The 12,186-nt window shown below is 40.1% G+C and overlaps 1 protein-coding gene and 1 non-coding gene across 2 annotated transcripts; one reads left to right on the top strand and one right to left on the bottom strand.

The window, feature by feature from the left end:
- Positions 1–9,927: 9,927 nt before the first annotated feature.
- On the bottom strand, positions 9,928–10,287 carry LOC133814409 (uncharacterized). Its single transcript, XM_062247372.1, has one exon. The coding sequence runs from the start codon at positions 10,285–10,287 to the stop codon at positions 9,928–9,930; it is 360 nt and encodes a 119-aa protein (XP_062103356.1).
- Positions 10,288–11,581: 1,294 nt separating this feature from the next.
- On the top strand, positions 11,582–11,688 carry LOC133820809 (small nucleolar RNA R71). Its single transcript, XR_009887208.1, has one exon. It is a non-coding gene; the product is annotated as a small nucleolar RNA R71 (small nucleolar RNA).
- The last annotated feature ends 498 nt before the right edge of the window (positions 11,689–12,186 follow it).

Here is a 12,186-nt window from a genome sequence, read left to right as displayed (position 1 = left end):
CCTTGAGGCTTGATAATTCCAGAAAGCTTTTCCAATATCTGAGAGAGATCCCTTAGTGCTTGAGTTAGGGGGAAATAAGCTTTTGGACAAAGGTTTCAAACCTTGTTCAAGTTGGTGATCCCCAACACTCTTCACTTTGGTTGTGTGAGTGAGGGTTTATTGTTTTGGTTCTTGTTCTTATTTTCTTCTATTGCTTTTTCTTCTTTTCTTCTTATTCTATATACTTGTACTTTTACTTAAGAGTTGTAATCCTTTTATTTCCTTTGTTCAAACACTTCTAGTTTACTTGTATCTTTTTGTAATAGAGTTGTACTTTCTATTTCTATCATCTTACATCTCCTTCTCATTTTATTTGTATTTTCAGTTATAGAGTTGTAACACTTTATTTAATCAATCCTTGTCTATTGTAATATTTTACATAGAGTTGTAATATTTTCTTACCATTGCCATTGAGGCAAATTTATATTTTCCTAACAATCATTGCATACAAATTGACCCTCTAATAATGGTTCATAATTAATCAGGAATAAAATTACCATTTTACCCTTTTAATTATCTCTTGTTTCCTTAAGTACCGTTGACTTTACTAGTGAAGGTTAATTCATAACTAAATTATGAATTTGAGCTCAATAACCTTTCAGTCCCAAAAGTCAACCCTTAAGAGAACCATCATTCAATCTCTCGTAAGAAGGCATAGATTCCATATCTGTATACTATGTCCCCAGCCATCTACATTAATGAGTTCCAAAAATAAAAGTTTTTAGCCTGATCATTCTGACAGGCCCTAACGAGTGAATCAAAGAACTCATATAACATAAACAAGAGTTCATAGTAACTTCAAAATTAATATCTATTTGTATATGATCATCTGTTTATATTTTTAATTAATACTTCGAAACGGTATTTAACTAAGCATTAATAAACATATCTGGTCTAGTTCTATATATTCTCTAATATATAAAGCACCTCCAGTAAAGTGTCCTACCACACTAGTGATCCGGATCTAGATCACATGTATAAATAATACTAGCAGACCGTACTTCCAGTAATTAATCTAAAGATTTCATAACTTTATTTTATTGCGAACTATTCAAGTTCATTTATCTCAAACACAATCCTCTCGTACCAATACGTATTTGAGATCACATATATGAATTTAGGATTTTTTTATGATATTTACATAATATTATCACAGAATAATATAGTCCATAAAATATATGCATAACAAATTCAATTTATTTATTTATTTCATAAAACAATGTCTACTACATATGCTTTCAGGGCACAATTCCCAACACAAGCTTTGGCAGATTTCATTGTTGAGTGTACATGGATCTCCAACGAGGAAGTTGTAACCCCAGCCCGTGAGCTATGGAGACTTTAAATCGATGGGTCCTCTAATGAAAATGGATCGGGGACAGGAATTATTCTAATCACCCTGACGGGAAATTACTTCCACTCGGCACTAAGGTTTGGCTTTGAGGCATCGAACAACGAGGCTGAGTACGAGGCGTTGTTAACGGGACTTCGGATAGCCGCCGAGCTCAAAGAAAAAGCCATCCATTGCTACATTGACTCACAATTGGTAGTTAACCAGGTCCTGGGTGAATATAAGACTTGTGGCATAAAAATGGCAGCTTACTTGGAGAAAGTTAAAGCAGCATTTGGGGGGTTTGAGTTTTATGCTATAGAACAAGTCCCTTGAGAATAAAATTTGAATGCAGATGCACGGTCTAGGCTCGCCACGACCAATGAAGCTGACACACTCAACGTGGTTTCAGTAGAATTCCTACCGACCCCAAGCATAACCGAACCTAAAAAAGAAGATGTAAACATGATTGACTCATAACCCACTTGGATGACCCCAATAGTTTACCACCTCGAAACCGAAAGTCTCCCAGCAGACCGGAACGAGGCTAGAAAGCTGTACAAAATACCATGATATACCATTTTGGAAGGAAAATTGTACAGAAGGGGATACTCTATGCCACTACTTAGGTGTGTAACTCCCCCTGAGGCAAAGAATATTTTGGAAGAAATCCATGAAGGATTTTGCGGAGACCACACTGGGGGGCATAACTTGTCAAAAAATTGATTAGGCAAGGATACTTTTGGCCAACAGTCAAGGCAGACTCATTTGAGTATGCCAAACGCTGTGATAAGTGTCAATGGTTCACTTCGATACTGCGAGCTCCATCTATCGAGCTTACCATGATGAGTTCCCCATGGCCATTCGCAATATCGGGAATCAACCTCATAGGCTCCTTGCCAACTGGAAAGGGTGGAGTAAGATATGTTGTAGTCGTTGTCGACTATTTCACAAAATGGACCGAAGTCGAACCCTTAGCAACCATCACCTCGAAGAAAGTCCTAGATTTCGTAGTGAAAAATATCATATGTAGATATGGGATGCCCAGGATGATTATGTTGGATAATGGGACCCAGTTCGACCGTGATTTGTTTACATACTTTTGCAAAAAGAATGGGATAAAATAAAGTTTTTCCTTTGTGGCCCAACTCCAAGAAAATGGCTAGGTTGAAGCAGTGAACAAAACTTTAAAAAGTTCTATGAAGAAAAGGCTAGAAGAAGCAAATGGGAGATGGCCAGAGGAGCTATCTCAATTCCTGTGGTCATATAGAACAACGGTGAGAACCTCGATGGGGCATACCCCTTTCTCCCTGACTTATGGGTGCGAGACCATGTTGCCCACCAAGGTCGAAATCCCAACAATAAGGCGCAACGCATATGACCAAACCTCGAACCAATCCTAGCTCAAAGAAAGTCTGGACCTCATCGAAGAAAGATGAGACGAAGCCCAGTTGAAAAGTGCTGCATACCAGCATAGGGCTAAGAGATATTTTAACAAGAAGGTTTGAGATAGAAAATTTGGATTGTGAGACTTGGTGTTAAGGCGCGTGTTTCTGGCCACACGAGACCCATCTGCTGGGGTGCTTGGGCCTAATTAGGAGGAACCCTATCAGATTGAGTCTGTTATTCGACCTGGAGTTTATAAGCTGGCGAGGCTGAATGGAGGAATGGTTTCACGAGCTTGGAATGGTGAACATCTACGACCTTATTATCAATAATATAAGAATGATGTTTATTCGTTTTAACTAAGTGTATATTTGATTTTTACTTTTTGATTAATAAAGTACTGAATTTCATTCATATGTTGTATTTTCATTGTTATATTTTTTTTGCAAACCCTCAAAATTCAATAACCTAAGATCACATTCTTAGGATACTAAGGGGGCATAAGTGGTATACAATCATACCATAGTCTCAAAAAAATATAACATAAATAAAAATAAACTATAATAGCAATGTTTGGATTATTAACCCGACATGAAGAAAATAAAAACTATAAGTGTATGGATCATTAACCAAACACACGAACTAAATAAGTATGGAATAAACCAGCAAAACCTAATCGACAGACAAAAGTTAGAATTCTAGATAAACCAACTAAAAACCATAAGTCGAAACTAAGGCTGGAAATTTTTTTTCATATAAGTTTCAACCTCGCAACCTCGAGGCCATACTCGAGGATGAGGAAAAGTAACTGGAAAATCAAAATATAATTAGACTAACGTGGTTACATACCACTTGAGTATTTTTTAAATACATGGTAAAAGTAAAGTTTGACCTTGATAATAACGAAGTCGAACATAGGCATTTCGAATAAACTATGCATGAATGTATTGAAATTCAAACTTAAATCCAACATATATTTGTACGAATAAATAAATATAAATGCAAGTCCTTTATCATAATGTGCTCGAAATATTTCGACCTAGAAATATGATGCATAGTAGTAAGGCAAAAAAGCTAAAGGTAGACAATGTGCAAAAAGGCTTTCGAGTCAAAAAATGGAAAGCGTAAAACTACTATTAAGATAATTAAAATATCTCATAATCGAGTTGTAAATTGTCTTTACCCCAAGGGAACAAAAAAATATAATTACAAAAATCATAACAGGTCGCAGCCCATGATTTGGATTTCAATGGTTAGTTGCCTCCTCAGTCGCAGTCTCGGAAGCCTCCACCGTCTCCTTAGCCTCAAGCCTGGAATCTTCCACCTCAAGTCGAGTCTACCATTTAACAATGAATTTGGTCTCCAGGCTAGCAAGGAAACTGGTATCAAAGTCGGGGTTGTTAGCCCAAATCCGATACATCGCAATGTATACGGTGCAATCCTTTTTGGTCTTAAACTCCTCAAGAAGATGAGCCTTCTTGCCCTCGATAATCTCAAAGGTCATCTTCTTCTCCTCTTCCAGCTTGGCATTGAGTCCTCGAATTTGCTTGATCTCGGAGTCTCTGGCCTTGACCTCCTTCAAGGTCGCTTCTAGCTTTGACTCAAGCTCGGGAATCCTTTGGACCTCCTTCAAAGTCGCTTCCAGCTTTGACTCAAGCTCGGGAATCCTTTTGGCCTCTGCATCCCTTGCTGAAATTTCTAGTCGGGCTTCCTTGAGGTCGTCCTCGAGCCTTAGCTACGCATCTTGGGCCTCCTACGCAAGCGCTTTACTCACTATAACCTTGCCATTCGGCAAGAAGTTGTGCTTAACGAAGGATATGAATGCCTACACAAAAAAAGGTCAAGGTCAGCAAGGTATAAATCAGAGTTAGCATAGAATAAGGGGGCTAGGAAAAATTACTAATCGAGGAGAATAACTCGCCACTCTTGTCGAAAAGAGTGTTGGCATGTTAACAGGAGGTTAGGAATTCCCACTGAGGGGCCCCAAGGTTGAAGAAACTTGGACCCACGCAAGTCAAAGCATCAGAACCGAGATTGACTCCAAGGGTTCCAGCAGCACTGTCAACCACAAACTTGGGCACATAAGTCGAGATCGACAGGAAGCGGTCTCGGATGGGAGCTTGGACTCGAATCGCTAGGGCTACAGGGGAAGGCACGACCTTGGAAGGCATTGTGGGCTAAGTGGCATGACTCGACCCGACCATGGAAGGCGATGTGGGTTTAGCAGCATGGCTTGGGTCTAATGGCACCTGAGCCGAGGGAACCACCTCGGTCTTCTTGGACAACTTAGAGGGGCGACCTTCCTTCTGGGACACTCTTTGTCGTTTCTTCTCCCTCGAGGCCACAGGCTTGTTAAGGACATTGTCCAAGTCCGAGCCCATGTCACCTGAGAAACAAAAGATTGTATGTAAGCAATCGAACAAAGTCATTGTAAGAAACAAGACTCCAAGATAAATGAAACCTAACTGGTACTTTTGGCCGAGCTGAGCTCGGGGATCAAGAAATCCCCCTATCTTCTAATGACTCAAGGGGGATCCCCTCTCTATAGGTGGGGGATATTGTAATGCCCTAAATAACCAAGACCGTTACACTATAAAGTTAAAATAGTGCAGGACTTGCTAATCAAGTCATTTGATTAAAAATGTGATCCTAAGGCCAACAATCATATTAGGGTTAAAATATTTTGATCGTAAATGGTTAATTTTTTTTTTATTAAAATAGATGTTTGGTACATGGGATCCCAAAAATAGGGTTTTAAAGACAAATTTACAAATTCTCAAAAGTTATATACAATCAGTGGCCACTCTAATGGAAAAATACAAGTTTTTTAGGCTTCTGTCCCTGTACTTTCCCTCGACCGTGGTGGACGAGCAGTTGACAATGTACACCTCGCACCCAGAGCTCTCCAACTCATGGTTCATCCAGCTTACCCTTACCTTTACATGCACCATGTAGCACCCGTGAGCCAAGGCCCAACAAGAAAACCAAAACAGCAATCACATGTAGCAACAAGAATATTCAATCAAGCTTATCTCATATAAACATAAAATAGAGTATGGATATTCAATTAAACAATAAAAATCACATAATCTCAAGTAATCAGGGTTGGCAACCTTAGGCTGAGCCCTCAGTCGATCTAGCTGGCCCCTACTCACTTAGGTCGGGCCGCACTCAGTATGCTTACCATTATCCCCGACTCCCTTAGGGCGATCATTCTTGTATGACAAATCAATCTTACAAACTCATATTACAAGCAAACAATAATATGGAATCTCAGTCCCGTTCACAACCACGCAGGGTGCAGTTTTCTTACCTTCAATTCTGAGAAAAGATAATAGAACCGTCCCGAGCACGATCCTCAGTCCAGATCCTTGGCGATAAACCTAGTCACAGTGGCCAATGGGTAATTGTTAACTTCCAATCCAAATAAATACTTAGAAGATAAAAAATAGCCTCCGGGACCTCAATTTCTACTAAACTGTGTAGTAGAAATTGCCCAAGCGCCTAGGTTAGAGCCCCCGAGCCTAACAAAACCTAGAAACCAACCTAAGGCAGGCAGGCCGCGACTTGCCCCCAAGTTAGAAACCAAGAACCCCAAGCCACAGGGGAGGCAGGCCACGACTTGCCCCCTAGGGTCGCAGTGCGCCCCCAAACCAGATAACACACCCAGGGCCTACAGGGCACACATGCCGTGGCGCCCCTGAGCTGGGTCGCAGTGCGCCACCTTCGAACCCAGAAATTATGGGTTTTCTTCTCACTATTCCCAGCTAATTTCCTCAAAACCCAAACCTAATAAGCCTCCCAATCAGACCAAATTCAACTACGAGTTTAAGACCTTAATCACATAATTAAAAAATCAATCTTAACAATTATACTGGTGCTACCACCCCAATTCAACAGCAACTCACTACTAAAAAATCCAATCAAATTCCCAATTCTAATACCCTGAATCCTAGCATAAGAACAAGATGAACTACATACTCAAAAATATGAATCCTTACCTTAGTTACAACTTAATTCTTCAGCACCCCACTGGTGCAATCCAACTTAAATCCTTCAGCAGTTCAAGACTCTCCCTTCCCTTCAATTTTCCTTCAATGAATACCAGCTTAAGACCTAAGTTTTCTTCCCTTCTTCTTCCTTAGTTTCAAAGCACCATGAGAGAGAGATTATGTGGGAGAGAAAGAGGAGAGTTTGAGAAGCTTTTCCCTTAAGTTTCTGGTTACTTCCTAGGACTTACTGAGCTTATCCCCAGCTAAGTAAATGACCCCCATGCCCCTCTAAGCTTACTAATCTTCCAAGGGTACTTAAAGGGTAAGATAGTCATTTTGTTCCTAGTTCCCGCTAATTCGTCGAGTGTTCCTACTATCAACCAATCAAACCCATCATGTCCAATTAATTACCAAACATTTATTCAACATCTAATAGTTCCCAAAATATTCTCTAAATTCCCAAAAATACCCTTAGGCTCCCCCGAGCCGGGTATTAAACCCTATTGTGACTGTTTCGTTAATCCGCTCACTAGGACTATCTCGAGCCATATGCTGCAAATATATCCACATAACAATGTGGTCTCAACAATTTATCACAAATAATCTCATTTATGCCTTCAACGGGCCAAAATTACAGTTATGCCCTTATAAGCTATAAAGGGCCCACATGCATATCTAATACTCATAAACATGCATATAATATATCCATATAATCATATTAATCATGCATTTTAATCATTTAATCACACATACACCAATTATGCCCTCCTAACATGCTAATCAAGGCCCTTAAGCCTTATTAGTGATTTTGGGTCATTACAGATAGTCTCGAAAGGTCCCTATATATGTTGGTCCCATATTGTACAGCTACCCCATCCAAGACCTCATATAAACTATACATGGTCTGGTATTTTCCTAGCCAGCTATCGAACCTACGGACTCTAAGGTCATCCTTGACCATGGTAAGAAGTTATCCCTAGGGTCCTCGAAAAGGAACATTACATCAGGCTCATGCTTAAGTAATGATAGAGACCACATGGCGTGATCCAACACTACTTTACCTCCATCTGCTGAGCTCTTTGAGGCCTCATCGTGGGCTTCATTGCCCGAGAATGGTCGCTCATGTAGACGGGAGGCAGTGGCACGGGGTTGCGAGCCTGAAGGCTTCCTCCTGGAGGAAAATTTACCAGTAGGGATTGGCACATCTTTCCACCTCGAGTATTTGTGAATCCCTGAATCATCCGTGGACTCGCCTTTGCCTAAAAGGACACAAGCTCGGAGCTTGTCTTCATGGAGGAGATAGGTGAGGGACCTTTGATCGTAAAGGAGCTGGAGAATTGCTGCCTTATGCTCTTTCATGGCCTTTGTTGGAGTAGGCCGGTGATAGGTGGCTGCAAACAAAAATTGGTTAAATATTTTGACCTTAACTGTTCAAAGAAAAATAGAAAAGACGTGTTGAATTACTTACGAATTCATTGGAAGGAGTAGAATTGGGAAGGAGCGAACCCATCCATCCGAAAGAATATCATCTTGAAATTTAGAGGATGGTTTGGATGTCCTCGATGCTTCTTCTTCGGGTAGCTCGATAGGTAGTAGAACCAGCCCGCTCTAGAAGCCACCAACGCCGGAATTGGTAAAGCTCTCTAGCGGTCTTAGAAAGAGAGAATCTTCCTTAAAATTCATAATAAAGTGATCCCATAAAAAGAAAATAAAGAATCAATATGAACTCGCAATAAATATGGATCTAGCGCAAAAAGAAAGCAAATGTGGATATATAGAAGTTTAAGAAAATGGCGTAAGATATTTTTATTTCCGTGAGCTCGAGAAAGGTTGCTCTTGAGGCAACAGAGATACAATATCTCTTGTGCTGAAGGCCCGTCCCACTTCATTTCATGGTACAACGACTTTAGGGCTGACAAAACTCTAAAAGAGTTGGTCTGGAGTTGGAAAGGGACGAGGTTGGCATAGTCCAAGAAATCTTTAAAGTAGCTCTTTAGGGGCAGTAGGGCCCCAGCCCTCATGTGCTCGCAGCTCCAGGCAGAGAGCTTGACCTTACGATCGGGATTCCCATCTCCAAGAGAATAGCAACTCCTTTCATTGGAAGTTGCAAGATGACACATCAACATACTATAAATCTTAAGGCCACGATAGAGTAGCAGCTTAGAAATATGACCGGTGGAAGTAACTGAGCTCTAGTAGTGCTCAGCCTTGAAAAACACCTCCTTCGAGGTAGGGATTGAGAGAGCCTGGGAGGTGGTTGGTCGTGTTGAGGTATCTTCCATTAGGGTGAATAAAAGCTCACCAGGTGGAAAGGCGACGATGACTTTAAGTTTGGGAACTAAGGCAATAGGCCTGATCTTAGGATCCGGGTCGGGATAGACTGCGACTCAGAGTCTCTTCCTCTTTCTTTCCTTGACCTCGTCGATTTGGCATCGGAAGTGAGCTTGTATGTCTTCTTGTTCACACCTTTCTTCGTGTTCACGAATTAGTCATTGATTTCATGTGAATGGCGATTCAGGACTGGAAGTTAATGAATGGTAAGGGATGGCAAGCTCGGGCCCCCACCTATTCTCTGAAGACTGTGACATCAAACAATAGAGAAAAAGTTGAGGGCCCATAATTTTAAAGTGGAAAATTTATCTTGCCACCGTCTTCCTCAGGTAGCCAAAATGTGGTAACGGATATGGATTGAACGTGGTAATTTATGAGCTTGGCCCAAAGTATCATCGCAACATGTCCCTTTTTTTTAAAAACTGGCAAGCTCCTCTGGAACTCATTGCGCTGTAGCTAATCATGCAAGCACTGCGACCCTATTTTTTTTCTTTCTTTTTCACATTTTTTTCACAATTCAACATTACAAATTTAATACTAAACAACAGAAATAAAAAAAAAATGCTCAAAATACTCAAATTAAAAGTGTTCATGATCCAAAACTTAAATAAAATTTATAAAAAAAAATGCAAATAAAAGATTGGAATGCCTCCAAATGCACTGTCGTTAACGTCATTTAATCGGACGCTGAACTTCTCTTCAAAATCAACTCGGATCCAGATCACCCCTCATGTCCTTGAGAGCCATAGTATCATGAGAATACACTCGTTTCTTGATATTGCATATTTTTGGAACTTTCCATCGCTCATGAAACAATCGAGCTTTCTCACTAAAGATCCTTTTCACTTTCTAACGAACTGCTCGCTTTCCACCTTTAACCATGGACTTCTTCTTAGTAACTTCCAGCTTATCACCCTCACTTTCCACCACATCAACTCTACAACAAATTGGAACCTCTGTTGCTGCAAAAACATTAAATGTTACATCTTCTTTTTGCACTCGTAACTTCAACTCACCTTTTCGCAAATCTATTAAGGCCCTAGCAGTTGCTGAAAATGGCATTCCAAAAATAATTGGAATATTTTCATCTTCCCCCATATCAAGAATAATAAAATCTGCAGGGAAGATGAATTTGTCCACCTTTACTAGAACATCCTCAACAATACCCCTCGGATGCTTTACTGAGCTATCTGCCATTTGCAAAGACATGGTAGTAGGTCGAGCTTCTCCCAATTTTAACTTTTAAAAAATAGATAGAGGCATTAAATTTATACTAGCCCCCAAATCACATAAAGCCTTGGTTTCTATTGAACCCCCTATAGAGCATGGAATATTGAAAATACCAGGATCTTTAAGCTTGGGAGGTAGCTTCTTTTGAAGTATTGCACTACACTCCTCAGTAAGTGTCACTGTCTCATAATCCTCTAGTTTCCTTTTCTTCATTAAATTTTCTTTCATAAACTTCACATAACTCGACATTTGTTCAAGTGCTTTGGCAAAAGGAATGTTGATGTGAAGCTTCCGAAAGACATTTAAAAACTTAGAAAATTGCTTGTCTAGTGTCTTCTTTTGAAGCCTATGAGGATATGGGATCTTAATGTGATGCTCTATACTTATTTCTGGCTCCTTTTTCTCAAGGTTTTCATTAACCTCTTCTTCAATTTTACTCTTTTTCTCATCGACCACTTTTGGTAACTAAATAGGCTTCTTAATTGGCTCTTCTAACTCCTTACCACTCCTCAAAGATATTGCATTGAATTGTTCTTTTGGGTTTACCTCTGTAGTGCTTGGTAAGTTCCCTTGAGCACGGTTTGTCATTAAAGTAGCCAACTGCCCTATTTGAGTCTCCAAATTTTGAATAGATGCCCTTGTCTCAGTCATAAATTGGTTCAGTACATCCGACTGTGCTTGAGGTTACTTCATGGGTATTGGATGTTGTGGTGGTCTAATTTGTGGTTGATAAAACCCAGGAGGAGGATGTTGGAATTTTTGTTGGCTTTTTTGGAAAGGCTGCTGAACACTCTGATTATTATTTTTCCAAGAAAAGTTAGGGTGATTCTGCCACCCTTGGTTGTAGAACATGGAATATGGGTTATTGGCTAGCCTTTGGTTATTTCCTATGGCTTGAACTTGTTCCATAGGAAAATTATTTAAATCCATTGCAGGACACTAGTTAGGTGGATGTGACATTCCACATATTTCACACACACTTTGAAATTGCATGGCTTGAGCTGTGAGGTTATTCTATTGTAGTTGTTTCGTCAAGGATATCACTTGAGCTATAAACATTGAGATGACATCTAATTCAATCATCCCAGCCTCCTTCTTTGTATTTTCCCTCTTAGTAGGCCACTGGTAATTGTTCATGGCCATCTCCTCTAACAATTTATAAGCTTCATTAGCACTTTTTCTCATGAAAGCACCTCCTCCTGCAGCATCTATTATGGTACGAGTAGTACCATTCAACCCATTATAAAAGTTGTGGACCAACATCCACTTCTCTATACCATGATGTGGGCACTTCCTTAACAACTCTTTGAATCTCTCCCATGCATCATACAATGATTCCCCTTCCGTTTTGTAGAAATTATTAATTTCCCCTCTCAACTTTGCAGCTTTTGCTAGAGGGAAAAAATTTGCAAGGAACTTTTAAGCGAGCTCCTCCCATGTGGTAATATAGTTAGCCTATAGGGAAATGAACCAACTCTTTACATGATCCCTTAGTGAAAATGGAAATAGCCTCAACCTTATTGCGTCATCACTCACCCCATTCAACTCAAACATCGCACAAAACTCCAAGAAATTAGCTATTGCAAATTAGAGTCCTCTGTAGGTAAGCCTCCAAACCAAACAATAGATTGGACCATTTGCATAATTGCTGGCTTAATCTCAAAATTGTTAGCGGCCACTATGGGGTGTCTAATGCATGAATGCACTCGTAATAGTTGAGAGTACATAATCTCTCAAACTTCTAGCCCCTTGTTCAGCAGGGACCTCAGCAGCCACTGCCCCTTCGACATTTTTGGTGGCATTATTTACTGCATTCCCTTGGTTTGCAGCCATCCTTACCTCCAACCTCTTATTCTTCTGGTTCTGTCTATAGATTCC

This window comes from Humulus lupulus, chromosome 2 (assembly GCF_963169125.1).
Source record: "Humulus lupulus chromosome 2, drHumLupu1.1, whole genome shotgun sequence".
Lineage (NCBI taxonomy): Eukaryota > Viridiplantae > Streptophyta > Magnoliopsida > Rosales > Cannabaceae > Humulus > Humulus lupulus.
The sequence above is the reverse complement of the archived record's forward strand: the minus strand, read 5'-3'. Positions and strand labels throughout refer to the sequence as shown.